The sequence below is a fragment of the Sinocyclocheilus grahami genome, unplaced genomic scaffold (genome assembly GCF_001515645.1).
Source record: "Sinocyclocheilus grahami isolate Dianchi unplaced genomic scaffold, SAMN03320097.WGS_v1.1 scaffold918.1, whole genome shotgun sequence".
NCBI lineage: Eukaryota > Metazoa > Chordata > Actinopteri > Cypriniformes > Cyprinidae > Sinocyclocheilus > Sinocyclocheilus grahami.
In genome coordinates this window covers 7,903-23,727 of record NW_015506097.1, presented here as the reverse complement: position 1 = coordinate 23,727, position 15,825 = coordinate 7,903, and the positions used below count along the sequence as shown (strand labels likewise).

Sequence of the window (15,825 nt, the reverse complement as noted above, 5' to 3'; positions counted from 1 at the left end):
TTGTCTGAATATGGCGCTTATCACGTGCTGTGTGGTATCGGCGTTTAGTATCGGGGCATTTTAACGAGTACGAGTACCGGAGCTCAGTATCGGGCCTGATACCGGTGCATCCCTAGTTCAAAGGTAATACTTTTTATAAAGTTTTTTAAAACATGGTATTAAAGTAAAAAAATAAATCTAAGAATTACTATGGTTAGACAAACATGGTATTACCATGCTAAATGTCCATAAACAGTATTGTCAAAGTACATATCTAAAATACTATGGTATTGCCATGGTACTTGCCTTAAAAAACATTTTTACCATTGTACATCGCCAGAAAACATGGTATTATCATAGTCCATTTCCAAAAAACTAAATAAATCCTTGGTATTACCATGGAAAATGTCCAAAAACATAGTATAATCAAGGTATATATATAAAACACTATGGTATTAAAAACTGTTTTACCATCGTATATCTCCAAAAAACATGGTATTGCTATGGTCCATTTTCAAAAAACAAAACAAAACATTATATTGCCATAGAAAATGTCCATGGTAATTGGAAAAATATACTACCAAAGTGCATAACACTATAGTATTATCATGGCTGTGTGTCTCACGCAGTGTGTGAGTCACTGGCAGCGTGCTATATAGCTGTCAGACCGCATGCACACACAAATACACACACAGGCTAAAACTAAACCTGAATTACAAAAGAAATCACGTTTTAAATACATTTATTAAATACATTCAAATGACATTGATCTAGCAATCCCCAGCAATTTGCAAAAAAGTTAAATCATGCCTTGTCCTGGAGCATGTGGTGAATTACTGTAAGTAGCTAAAAAAAAAAAAAAACGAATACAAAATTTAAATAAAATTACAATTACAAATAAAAAGCAAATACAAATAAATCACACAGATAAATATAGAACAGTGTTGTTATACCAAAGAACAAGAACAGCACTATATTAAGACATGAAACTAAAAAAGTTGAACAAATTTTTTTCAATAGTAAATTAAATAATTAAAACAAACTCCGTAAATAATGATAATAAAATGAATATATTAAAATTTTGTATGTATATTTATGTGTGTGTGTATGAGAGTTTTATATATGAATAAATAATCATTTGGCATTCAAATACATCGCGACTATGGAAACATTTGATTTTGTGTCAAATGAGAGACCCAACGCTGGTTTCAGATTCGTTTTAGCCTAAATGAATTAGTTTTGGCTTGTCGTTTATATTGCTATAGCTTCTCTTATATTTTTAATTCTTGTTATTTTCTAAATACTGTTAATTGAAAGGATTTGTCGTGGAGTGAGGGGAACTAAAATAGCCTAGCTATGTTTACAGTGTTTATTATAATGTTTGTAAACATTTCGCGTCGGCATTAGGCCTATTTCTGAATGAAATAATAAAATGTGACTTATACTTATAACTTGTTTTGCCAATTTGCCAATTTAACGGTTTTATTTATAAGCGTAGCATATTTTAACCAAGCAGCAAAACTTTTTCTATATTTTGATAAATTAATGAAAAAAAATTACTTTTTAAACCGTTAAACTGATTGTGTTAATCGGTCAAAATTCTTACAGTCGGTTAACTGTTAACCGGTTAAAATGAACATCCCTAACTAGTATATATTACGGTTAAATCTGCTGTATTCAACAGCCTATTACAGACCCAGACTCAGGCTCAGCCTTGGGCTGACAGGTGTCCACAGGGAAAACAATGACAGACATTTCCATGCACAGCTTCAGTTCTTCTGGAATATCCTTAATAATACTAGATGAAACATACAATATACAAGCTGCAGCAGAGTTAAAAATACTCAGTGAGTGTGTAAATACTGGAGATGAGATAATTAATATTGTGAAAAGGTCACATTAAGATGTGTGCCGTCTTTTACGTATTTCGTCTCGGATAAAAATAACAACTGAGCAATACAGCGAAAATCCAAACAAGTGCAATAGTGAAGAGGACATACTAAAACTAACTCGAAGCCCACAGGTGCTGGACAATGTCATCACAGCTGTCTGGCACTAGCGCCGCAGTTTTAACACACTTGGCGACCCATTGGCCTTTACTGGTGTATGCGTCTATGAGCAACTGTTGATACGAGCACTACAGGCTATGTCTGAGTCTGACAGAAAGTGTCGAGGTGAGCGAGGAGAGGAGGGTCGCTGCAGCACAGCAGGGAGAATTTCAGCCAGACATTTACACTCAGTGAGGAGAACAGAAAGGTCAGGGGTCGAAGGGAAAGTTCACTAACGGCGTGAGCACAAACATACACAGTGGGGTTGTGTGTATGTACCTGGACCGCTCGGCTAGAGCCTTCAGAAGGAAAGACAACAAGCTCTCGGCTCCACTGAGCAAAAGAAGCAGAGGAAAGTAGAAGAAACAGAGAAGTAAGTAAGCAGCTGCTTTCACACGGCGAGCGGTTTAGTGTCAAGTTGCACTGCAAACAGGAAAAAAGCTTCATTAGCAGGCACAATAAATGTGTGTGATATTGGATGATTTGTCTAGAGGCTGGGTTATGTAATGTGAAATAAAGGCTGAGGTGGAATAAACAAGGAAAGGAGGTGCTAACTGCATTACACAGCTTCTTTCATAACAGCTGGGGAAAAGCAGCTCAGCCGCACCATCAATCTAAGAAAAGTTTAACTGGAAACCTTTACTGAACAAAAGACATCAGTGGAGAGATGGACCTGAGAGAGTTTGATTTAGAGCACAATTACACACTTGCTATCTGAATGTGGACATAACATACATGCCTGCTGTTGTCAAATAAGTCTAATTATAATAATTACAGACCAACCCATACTGGGTTTGTTGCAATTTAGATCAAAAGCATTTACTGAACTGAGGTAACAAACAAAATGTGTAATTTGAATGTAAGGAAGTATAATTAAAATAAATTGACATTGCAATTTGTAACTAAATTGAAATTTGATTAAATTAATACAGAAGAATACAGAACAACAGATAGATAAATCGATAGAACAATGGATAGATAGACAGACAGATAGAACGATAGATAGAAGGATAGATAGATAGAACGATAGACAGAATGATAGATGGACAGAATGATAGACAGATAGATAGGAAAGAGAACGATAGATAGAACGATAGATAGAACGATAGAACGATAGATAGAACGACAGATAGATAGATAGAACGATAGATAGATAGATAGATAGGAAAGACAGAACGATAGATAGATAGAACGATAGATAGATTTGAGGTAAATTGGGTCCCTTTTTGACTATCATCTCAATGCCGAAAGTGGCCAAATTTACCTAAATTCATCAAACATAAATCAATACATCTTTTTCCCACTAAAGCCATTATCTAAAAAATAAAAAGACCTAAAAAGACCTCTTAAAAGAACAGCAGAGGTGGCTCAATCGCTTCCCATCCAGGATCCATTTGGAGTCCAGTGGGCAACACCGATCTTCTGTGTGGACCAGTACAGTTTACAGAGATCGAACATCAGCGTACAGATCAATAATGAGAAGAGACACATGCCAAGTATATTACGTCTGCATGTTTACAGAGCTGATTTAGCACAGAACTCACTTCAATCAAGCCCTGTTAATCTACTGACGGTTCTCGGATCGATAGAGGAAAGATTCACTTTGATCTGTAACCTATTGTAGATGGTTTTCCGTCCTTGAAAACTGGAATTGCTTGATGACTGTGCCAGCGGAGAAATTAATTGGATAAAAAGAAGTGAGAGACCTTCGCCACTGGCTAAATTCAGCCTCAGAATAGATTGGTCTCTCCTGGCCTTTTAAACCAGACACTTAATGAGTCACGCTGGCACAAGCTTGGAGGGCAAGATTAAATTGAATCAAATCTAAGGCCCAACCTAATTGTTAGCATTAGGAAATTACAATACACGCTTTACACGCTCTAGAGATTTCAAAGTCTCAGAGTATGTGGAAATGGCCAATGGTAAATTAAATTAAAAAACAAATAACTCTTACTGTATTTGAAGTGTCTTAATGTTGCTTTTAGTGGCCTAAACGATTAACTCTCAAATAAACCAATCATACCAGCAGATGAATCCCATTCCACACACTCACCCAAACTCATATAACTGCTTTAACCACTTTGAGTATAAGACTGCTATAAATCTGATTTAGGAAGGGATCCATCAACTTATCTGCACATAGACAAAAATTAATCCGGTATAAATCAAATGAAACAATAAGGCACTAAAAATGGACTTTGTAATTTTATATAACCAAAACAATATATGAAGAGTTCATTTGCAAAGACCGATAAACGCCACATTAAAAAAAAAAGAGCTGATTGCCGTGCATTATTCTCCACATATAGCGCGATCTGAACCCTAAACACGTTTTGTCAAAAAAGATGGTTTTGTCCACTTTCAAGGCATTGCAAGTTCATGTTTTACTGCAGAAGCCGACAAGCGCTCTTGTTGTGACAAGGCTACTTTCACTTTGAAAAGACGTGCTAGCTGAGAGAAGTTTCGTCAAAGCTGACTATAAGTGATCGAGGATGGATAATTTAGATGAACTTGATGAACCTGTGATATCTTCTTCAGGGTGAAAAAGGAAAACAAAAGCTGAAATGTTTTCACGGAACCTTGCAAAAGCAGCGCGTTGCAATGGTGAGGGTAAAGCTCTGTGTATTGCATGTAATCACATCCATACAGTTTATGATCACAACAACAATGTTTGTCAGGCATCTACATTGTCATCTGAGGAGACTACAAAGATTAAACAAGTGTTTTTTTTTAACTCTAAAACATGAAACTTGGAGTTATCTGCTTTTGCTATAAAACAAACTTTTAATATGTAAGAAAAAACATACATTCAATGAACTTTAATTTTGTAAATTACCTGTATTTGTTCAAGTTATTATTACTTAATCAAAACAACCCAACTGCAGTTTGATTGATATTACTTGGAATGCGCAATTTAAAAAAACACGATTTCTGAAAAAAATTTAAAATGGAGTTTTTGGAAATAACTATTTCATATTTAACTATTGAATATATATATATATATATATATCTTACACCAACAGCGAATGCTTGAAAAAGAAACAAACAATGAGCGTATAAGAAAGAAAATAAACTATACAGATGTAGGTAGGCTTGGCTGTAAATACCCACAATCCTTGACACTTAAGCTGCCTGATATTAAACAACAGTAACAACATCATGCATTTAGCACATGAGTTGAAATAAACGTGAAAGCCTTATCTGATATCATTAGATGATGAGAAAGACAGTTCAGTAAAGATAAAGATGATAAACTTGAACAGAGCAGTTCCAATCGCAAAGCAAATCCAACATACAGGTAATCCAACAAGAAAGGTTACATCTTTATAATCCTTCTGCATGAGATCCAAGAGATCCACAAGTTGAAGTAATGAAATAGTTAACGAATGGAAATCCTCTTTTTGATCTCCAAGCAATGAATGACAACAATATGATTGCTAGTGGCAATAAAGAGTCCTTTTCGATTGAGCTTAAAACCAAAGTTTCCCAATCAGGACTTAGAGAGGTTTGTGGTAACACAGCCGGTAGGCCATGCTGCCTCTCCCAACAAATCTGACTTTCTCTACCATCCACCTGGGTAAATACAAGTCACTAGAGCACCCTAGCACTCCTGGTGGTGTGTAGTAGTATTACTCTCAGGAAAAAAAACATGGTAACTGGCCTGAGCCTGTTATTGGGGGCTCGTCCGGGATCGGTTTGTCATCAGACCTCCTATGCCGGCTTTGTGTGTGTGCATTAGTGCTGGGCCCTGGCTTCTGGCTACTGTGGGGGACTGCCTGGGCACTGGAAGTTTCTGGAGAGGACGTGTGCTTGAAGCTGTGGGGTAAGGAGCTGCTGGAGTGGTGGGAGCCACTGGCCAGTGCACATGGGATAGAGGAATGTGAGACCCAACCATCAAAGCAACATTAAATGAACTCCTGTACTGCTTAATTTAAGCACCAGTGGTTAGACAAAGAAGGGAAATAACTTTACAAATGGTGCCCAGTGGCATATTTATGGCGTTTTTACAGCTGGCTCATATGGTGCTTTAGTTTTTGGAATCTGGTGCTTTTTTCCTTAGTTTAGTTTGTTTATGCAAGAGGTGTCCAAACCAGGGGCTGGATTCACGAAAATCTTCTTAAGATAAATTCCAAGATGTTCGTAAGAATGTTCTTAAGTGCAGTTCTTGAAAAATTCTTAAGTTCTCAAATATGTTCTTAAGAAGTCTTTCTGAATACATGGCTAAAGATGCACTGATAAACTTACTTCAAGGATTGTCTTTTTGCGCTTCCTGCAGATTACTGTAATAATCATAATAAACGTGCACACTATTTCCGTCGGCATTTTTAATGCGCTGTTTTTGAACAGTTGCTTTTAAAGAGCCTGTCTCAAGCTGCAGCGATCGGTTTAATTAATTTTTGTGCTGTGATTTTGCGCTCTCTTCTGAGTGAATGGTTTCTGATGTCCGCGCTGCTACAGAAAACGTGTCCTGTGTATGGGCACATTCATATACGCTGAATATTGCCAAAGATTATGTCGTATTTATAGGCAAAAATTAAAAACGAGCTCCCTATCTGACACATTTTTGAAGAGTTGTTACTGAATTTTGAATTCAGCAAAAAGTCGCGCTACACATAATCATGACCAGTCATTGTTTACATTATCAGTCATTGCTGTCACTTCAGAAAACTTGTGCACATCCCTATTAATAGTCCTATTGTGTAGCCTATTATATGTAGCTATTGTTGTTGTAATGTTCAAATATAACAATTAATTTGAAATAAATTCATTAAATCATTATTATGGATTTAAGACAATTCTGGGGCTATCCTAACTTTAAGAAGTTATTTACAATGATTTTTAAGAAGATTCTTTTCAAGAATTTTAATTATTTTTAAGTTTTGTCTTGAGAACAATCTTTGGGAATACAAAATATACTTAACTTGTTTCTTAGGTTTCTTGTTTCTTCTAAAAATAAGAAGAAAATGGCAGTGAAGACGAAATTTTTTCTTAAGAATGTCTCGTGAATCCGGCCCCAGGTCCTGGAGGACCACTGACCTGCAAAGTTAAGCTTCAACCCTAATTAAATACACCTGAACCAGCTAATCAAGGAAACATTCAGACTCACTAGAAACTTCCAGGCAAATGCGTTGGATCTGGTTGGAGCTAACCTCGGCAGGACATTGGCCCTCCAGGAACAGATTTGTACATGCTTGCTTTATATTAAAAGTGTCACTGACCCGTTGCAAAGACCAGCCCACTTTATTTACTGTTGTTACTTCCGACAAGCCATGGCGCTCTCATGCCACACATCATGTCCTCACGTAGTGAAAAATACTTTGTGGAGCAAAGAGGACACTGACAGCGTGCCGTAAGACAAGACAGAGCACGTAACGTTTGGTATGATGCAAAGTCTCAGCTTTCAAATTTTGTCTTTTTAAAAATAATTCGAACAATAAATACCGTTTTGTGGCTCTTAAATGTGTGGTGACAGATCGCTGTAGCGCCTCAGTTCAAGAGGCACATGAACCGATCGTCTCTTCCTCTTTACTATAGCACAAAATAAACATGACTGAACATTAGAAGGTATCTTGTTTCAACAGCGGAAAGATGACAATACACACCATTTTTCAAGTACAATTCCACCAACGTTAATCTACTCTCCTGTCTGGTTTGTTTGTCAGAAAAAAGCAGATTCAGCAATATGACTGGTCAGATTGCATGTCATCTCTTCCGGGCGAAGGGTCAATTGCTCTTCTCAGTTGAATCGGGTACATTGCAAGAATGCTGTCCCAACAAAGCCTTGATTTCCGCTCTAACTGATCATTTATTTAAATATAAAAGGCTTAAATATATATTCATATATTTAAGGCAGTGATTCCCAACCACGCTCCTGGGGCCCATTTCAATAAGGAGGTTCAACCAACTCAGAGTTAAAACTGGAACTCTTAGTTGACTTACTCTGAGATGGGAAACTCTGAGTTTTCGGGTTCAGAACAGCTGAATTGAGTTAGTTCAATCGACTCGGAGTAGGTTGACTCTGAGTTTAGCGTGTACACCACAACTATGAAAAGCCATGATCAATGGAGCTTCGATATTACGATTCACCATGGCAACAGTACCCGACAAAAAGACGTCTGCATACTTCAGAGTCAATACAAATTTAATTCTTATCACTGTTATAATATCACAGGTGAAAACTGGCAGAACAGTAGGTTATTTAACTAATAGGCTATTCATTTTCATTGTATCCCACGGGCAAAAAATATATAAAATAATAATAATAATAATAATTTAAGTGCATTTTTCTTATTTTACAAATGATCTGTCAATAGGGTAAGAAAAATAGGGCAGCGGCTATTTACACTATGTGGAATTAGCATACTTACTTAGCGATAGATCCTATTTACAGTAGGCTAAGTGCAAATAGCTCTAGATGCTATTTACACTTAGTGAAAATAGTGATACAGTATATTCTATTTACCATGTAAAAGTAGCAGTTCTTTGCAATAAGTGTAAATAATAATTAGATGCGATTTATACTTTATACTGGCGGATACATACTATTTGCACCTCAGTATTGTTGTACATTTACCGGATGCAATAATAACAGAGTGTAAATTATTATATTTATAAAAATTATAAATACTTTTATCATTATTAAACACTCGCTGGGCACTTTACATACACTTTTAGAACATTTTCTTCATTTATATTGAAAATAAATTCTAATGTGATATGTGATTGGAAAAGTGAGAAGAGCGAGCTCGGCAAAAGCCGGACTCGAACTCGATCAATCACGTCACAAGCTAATTTTCCACTCCCAACGCTTTATTGCCTACACCACTGAAGTCGTTAATCATGCGGGTCGTATTTAACCTTGTGTCACATTGGAGAGCGGAGCTACTGTAAATTTGCACTTAGTAATAGACACTCCGAATAATCTTGTTTTCCATTTGCATTAAGATTATTTTTATTAAATGCACTTAATTTAGATCCCCCCAGGAAATAAGACAAAATATCTTATATATAATTTTATTATATAGAAAATTCATCTTGATTTAAGAATTTTTAGATATTTGTCCTTGAAATAAGAAAAAAATACTTAGTAAGAAAAGCATTTTTGCAACGTGCATGAATGAATGAAGTATTTAAACATCGCTTACGCTTTAAAAAGGGGGAGGAGACCGAAAGAAACTCTGGGTTTACCGAAGAAAGCCTGCTCAGTTACCATGGTAACTGACTCTGAGTATAAGTTACCTCTCTTTTAGAAACGGGCTTGACTTACCCTGCTTTCTCGGGTTTGACAAACCTCCCATTCTGAAACTGAAAACCCAGTTTCCCTCATTTAAGGGTTAAAATACTCAGAGTTTTCACTTAACCTCCTTTCTGAAACGGGCCCCTGGAGTACCAACACTGCACATTGGGCATATCTCCTTTGGCCAACACACCCATTTCAGGTCTTGGGAGTCTCTACTAATGAGCTGATGAGTTGAATCAGGTGTGTTTGATTAAGGAGACATGCAAAACGTGCAGTGATGAGGGTACTCCAGTAATGAGGTTGGGAACCACTGACTGATGTAGAGGATAATCCATGGCTAGGTGTGTGTTACACAATTTTAATGCACAACAAGTAGGCAAAAAAACACCCAATGCACAGCAAGTGAATATCAAGGTGTGTACTCTGCAATGAGAGGGCAGTTTTACTCGCATGTGATTTGCAACACATTTGGGTATGCTTTAAAATGTTGCCTTGTGAAAGTGAATGGAACCAAGAAGAGAATGCAATATTGTTACAATTTAAGTCCCTGTTTTGGAACAAAGCAAATGATGTACAGGCCTGAAAACACCTTTAAGGTGATTAGATCAATAGCGATACAATGCAGCCTGTTTCTAGGAATGACCCCTTGGCCTTCCGTTTAGGAGACAGTGGGTGAATTCTGCATTGACAGCGCTCTGTTCGGGCATCTTTTGAAATACATTCACAAGACAAACATGCACACAAAAACACACACATCAGAACTGACAACATGTTTATGAGCAGGACCCTGACCTTTCTACACCTTTCTACAACATGACAGCTGCCATTCTCTTCGGTCCATCTCTAAGAGATTCTTACCATTTTTCTGCCTTTTATATAATAGTCTATGCTCACAAGGGTTTAGTCAACATAAGAAGCTCTAATAATACTCCTTAAAGTGATGTACTTTTGAAACCTCACTTATCCATGCATTTGAAGACAGTTGGTTCTGAAGAACATGTGAACACTCTTAACATAATAGAAGGTAATTTGACAATTTTGCTAATGGTTTTCCTGAATTGCTCTGCAGTGCAAAACAAAGCACTGTTTCACTGTATGGATGGAAAATAACCCTATATGTCTACATTTAAGTGCTATACACAAAGCCATCTATTTTTCCCTTTAAAAACATTTTCTATTATCCCATGTTATCTCAGTTGCACAACTTTATGATCACTCAGTACAACGCAAATAATGTCTTCAACGCAAATCAAGACAATATAACTTTCTTTTCCATAATGCAAAAAAGAGATTGCAACTGGAAACAAGCTTAATTGGCCTGGAATCACTGGAAATCATTTTTCAGCTGCACCACCCGAGTGCTTCAAATACACACTACCATTCAAACATTTGGGGTCAGTAAGATTTTTTTTGTTAAAGAAATTAATACTTTTATTTAGCAAGGACGCATTACATTCGCAAATGACATTAAAGACATTTATAACGAAAGATTTCTATTTCAAATAAATGCTGTTCTTTTGAACTTTCTATTCATCAAGCAATCCTGACGTTTTCCACAAAAATCTGTAGCAGCACAACTGTTTTCAACATTGATAATAATCAGAAATGTTTCTTGAGCAGTAAATCGGCATATTAGAATGATTTCTGAAGATCATGTGACACTGAAGACTGGAGTAATGATGCTGAAAATACAGCTTTGATCACAGGAACAAATGATATTTTACATTATATTCAAATAGAAAACAGTTGGAACTGTAATAATATTGCACAATATTAATTTTTTTACTGTACTTTTGACCAAATAAATACAGCCTTGGTAAGCAGAAGAGACTTCTTTCAAAAATTATCTGTATGACCTCGAACTTCTGAACTTGTCAAGCTTTCAAAATGAGGACAAAAAGTCATTGTTAGCAATTTAGATGTAAAAACCCTGCAGACCTGTTATTAAAAAGCAGCATTCCTCTCTCTCCAAGTGAATACACACAGCTGGATATGTAAAATGTCCAGACAGGCAAAGCACTTTATTAATTGTGTGTAACTGAAGAATATGCACATATTTATAAACAATAACTGATAGCAGACTGAGAAGTGCACATTTTCTCTTGTTAGCATTCCACAGCTGAAATCTAGCCAGTAGGCTAATCAATAATGTTGGCAAAAACATTACCCGAACATAATGAACCAGGAAACGCTTGATCCATTCAGCCTCAAGCTACAAATCTGACCTATTTATATTCTCATAAACATCAGCTCTCTCTCTTTTGCTCACCTAGAATGAGACGAGGTCTCGCTCAGGTCTCCCATACTCCCGTCCGCGGGCGCGTGTCCGGGGGCAAGAGCTGCGCCGTAGCTCTGGGGAAAGTACAACCTGCCGTGGTCTTCCTCCGTGGACCCTTCTTCTGTCAGTTCCGGTGTCCAAGGGTGTCCCGGATCAGACACCCCGTGACCCTGGAGCATGACGCGGGCCACAGACGCACTGGCGACCCCCGGGGTCATGCTACAGGGCGCGGTGTCAATGCCGCTGTCTGTGGAGGCTCCTTTGATGTAGGTGAGACCCAGCATCTCTGGATCCATCAGGTCCCCGGAGCCGAAGTGCTTCTCATCACTGTTACTGCTGGAGGCGTTGCTGGACAGAGTGTTACTGCTGGAGTGGCTGGAGTTCTTATCGCCGCCCTGCTGGAGGACAACAGATACCAAGAAAACATTAATAATAGGGCACTTTTTTGGCAAGACATTTACTACGGCATGTTTGCTATCTTTTATAGCAACAACCTAATACTCAACCACCCAGAATACTCTAGCAACTGCTTTGCATTATTTGCATGGGTAAGAACCACATATATTTTCTTAAATAACATATATATAAATATAAGAAAAATATAAAAAATTAATATATTAAAATAAAAAATAAATCTATATGCAACACAAATATAAATATATAAAAAAATACAAATAAATTCAAATAAATAAATGAATACTTAAAAATATTTGCATGGGCAAGAACATTTATATTTTCTAAAAAAACAAACAAACAACAGAGATAGAAATATATATAAAAAAATATATATAAATTCATACAAAAGATACTCTAGCAACTGCTTTGCAATATTTTATATATATATGAGGAGTTCATTTGCAAAAACTCATAATTTTTTTTTTCTTCCAGAAATCACGTTTTTTTTTATTGCGCATTCCAAGTAATATCAGTCAAACTGCAGTTGGGTTGTTTTGATTAAGTAATAATAACTTAAATACAGGTAATTTACAAAATTAAAGTTAATTGAAAGTATGTTTTTTTTTACATATTAAAAGTTTGTTTTATAGCAAAAGCAGATAACTCCACATTTCATGTTTTAGAGTAAAAAAGAACACTCGTTTAATCTTTGTTTTATCATCTCCTCAGATGACAATGTAGATGCCTGACAAACGTTGTTGTTGTGATCATAAACTTCTTTTTTTGCAAATCTTTTTTTGCAAATGTAAAATATACATATACATACAATTTTTTTTTGCAAATGTGTATATATATATATATATATATATATATATATATACTGTATATACATACATATATATATATATATATATATATATTAGGGATGCACAATATTGGATTTTTGCCAATATCCGATATCCCATATGTTGATACCGATATATTTCCTTTTGTTTGGAAATAACACTATGTTATTCTTGTGCAGAGATTACAAACTAATTTTTTACATTTTGGATAGTTTTGAGCAAAAACGTACTTCTTAGAACTAAATAAACAATAATATAATATAATGCAATAAATAATCAATCTTTTTGTAAGAGTACATTGAAAGCTTTGAAAATAACTATAAATAAATCAATCACTGTTTTTTTTTCCAAGACAGATGCAGTGGTAATCGTAATATTTTATTTGTAGTTTTATCATTAGTAAATGGTGTGAAGCAAAAGAGATGTAAAAATTCAAAAAAATCTTTTAGAGCTCCTTGTATTTACGTTTTCCAAATCCGTTTGAAAAAAAAAAATCACACATAATGAATAAATCTGAATATATATATATATATATATATATATATATATATATATAATTATTTAATTTGCAAATGTCATGTTTGTGATTTTTTTGCATGTAAGCTATAGCTTCTGACCTTTAAATCAAAACAGATTCGTGATTTTATGACATCAATTACTGCTTTATTTATTCAGAAATACAAGTATCTTAATGTTCTTTGTGTATTTTACGTTCATTTAACATCCCCTAAATAAAACACTAGGGCTGTGCAATTAATCGCATGCGATTGTCAAGCGCATCTCGTCAGTAAAGCCGGTTCTGTGATTGGTAGTAAATCGCCATAACCTGCTTTCAGATGGAGCAGAATTTAATACACAGAACCATAGTTCACTGACATTCTAGGCAATATTGCCTAATTGTCAGTGAACTACGGCTCTGTGTAGTAAATGTCGCTCCATTTGAAAGCAGGTGATGGCGATTTACTACTAATCACGGAACCGGCTTTACTGACAAGATACGCATGACAATCACATGCGATTAATTGCACAGCCCTATAAAACACCTTACCGGATGGGAATTAGAACCCAGGGGAGGCTTACCGATCGATCTGCGCAGCGCAGCTTCAAGTCAAACACACCTACTGTTGACTCTGTCGCAGACTGGATGTGTCATTCTGTACGTGCATTCTGCAAATGAAATGCAGCGATTCAAAACAGTGAAACTAACCACCATTCCGGCAAAAGTTTGCTTCAAGAATGACCACACTGCTGACGTGATCTTATCATTATTACAGCCTGAGCACATGTGAGCTATTCGTCTTATCGGCCAGGCATATTGGCATAATTTTTCATATCGGGCCGATGCCGATATTTTTATTTTAAGCTTTTATCGACTGATTCTGATAATGTTCCGATAATAGCGTGCATCCCTAATATATATATACAGTATGTAATATGCGTAATAAAATACATATAAATAATAAATATATACATGAGATATAACACTATAACACTGCCAGCATAAGTCGCAAGGTTCAGTGTTCAGAGCACATGCATTAACAGCTAAGATGTGGGTTTAAACATTATACAAAAGAAACAAAAAAGTAGCTCATTGCAAAACAATACATATCATCCCATTGTCTACGTGACATTTTGTGCAAGCGTGCATATTTTCTGATCTATAATTCTAATTAGCAGATGGAAAACAGGCCATATCTGCTGTCATATTCTTTGTCATTTGACACCATCTTTAGTCCAAACTAATATCATGCCAATTTAAATGTACCACTGCACACTGCAAAGACCAGCACAACTAATTACTGAGCTAATGAATAATTCTGTGACTGATAATGTATGCAAATATGTGCTGTACATATTCAAGTATCATATCCAATAAGTTTTTACACCATTTTACTAAAACTCATTCCAAAGCTCATTCCTATGGCATGTTCTCTAATGCTTTTCTCAGTTGCTCTGAAGACTTTAAGATCTTGAGGATGTTTAAGCTACAGAAAATGATTTGTGTTTCTGTGAGGAAGAGCTATAGGCGGTTTGTATCTGTACAGCCTTTTAACAAATATGGAAAACCATGAAAGATTAAAGGACCGTCTCATTATCCACGTTAAGTGGAATGAGTTTTACAGCTGCATTAATAAGTGTGTTGGATCATTTCATGGCAGTCTGTATAAAAGCAGGTTTAATGTCAGGATCAGTCTCTTAATTATGTTTGTTATTGTCTGTTTGCCTTCTACCATCTATATCAATAACTTACAAACCTTTTAATCTTTGAAATGGTCTCTAATGTCTGTTGCATTGTGTAAAATGCTGTTGTCCGTATCCGCTGGGAGATGTACATGGCTCTGCTCTCTTGATTTATTACGCCTATTGTCTGTGCACTAATTAATGAATACAGCACATATTTGCATACATTATCAGTCACAGAATTATTCATTAGCTCAGTAATTAGTTGTGCTGGTCTTTGCAGTGTGCAGTGGTACATTTAAATTGGCATGATATTAGTTTGGACTAAAGATGGTGTCAAATGACAAAGAATATGACAGCAGATATGGCCTGTTTTCCATCTGCTAATTAGAATTATAGATCAGAAAATATGCACGCTTGCACAAAATGTCACGTAGACAATGGGATGATATGTATTGTTTTGCAATGAGCTACTTTTTTGTTTCTTTTGTATAATGTTTAAACCCACATCTTAGCTGTTAATGCATGTGCTCTGAACACTGAACCTTGCGACTTATGCTGGCAGTGTTATAGTGTTATATCTCATGTATATATTTATTATTTATATGTATTTTATTACGCATATTACATACTGTATATATATATTAGGGATGCAAAAAATTCTCATCCAAAATTTATATTTCCAATAGTTAATTTGAATTACTTATTTTAGTTACCCATGTTAATCTATGGAAACTTCTAGTTTCTATAAAAAAAATAAAATAAAATAAAGGGTTTGAAAACAGAGCTTTATCATTACAGCAGATGTACCAGAGGAAACTATGAGAGAATTAGAGGAGGGTTTGGATTATTGTAGTG

The 15,825-nt window shown here is 35.8% G+C and overlaps 1 protein-coding gene across 1 annotated transcript in view; it reads right to left on the bottom strand.

The window, feature by feature from the left end:
• Positions 1-15,825, bottom strand: part of sipa1l2 (signal induced proliferation associated 1 like 2) — a 47,881-nt gene that overhangs the window by 24,566 nt on the left and 7,490 nt on the right. Inside the window, exons 5-7 of the mRNA XM_016249252.1 lie at positions 11,537-11,943; positions 2,307-2,360; positions 1,672-1,777 (exon numbers count right to left, since the gene is read on the bottom strand). Coding sequence (XP_016104738.1) covers positions 1,672-1,777; positions 2,307-2,360; positions 11,537-11,943 — 567 coding nt within the window. The remainder of the gene's footprint in view (positions 1-1,671; positions 1,778-2,306; positions 2,361-11,536; positions 11,944-15,825) is intronic.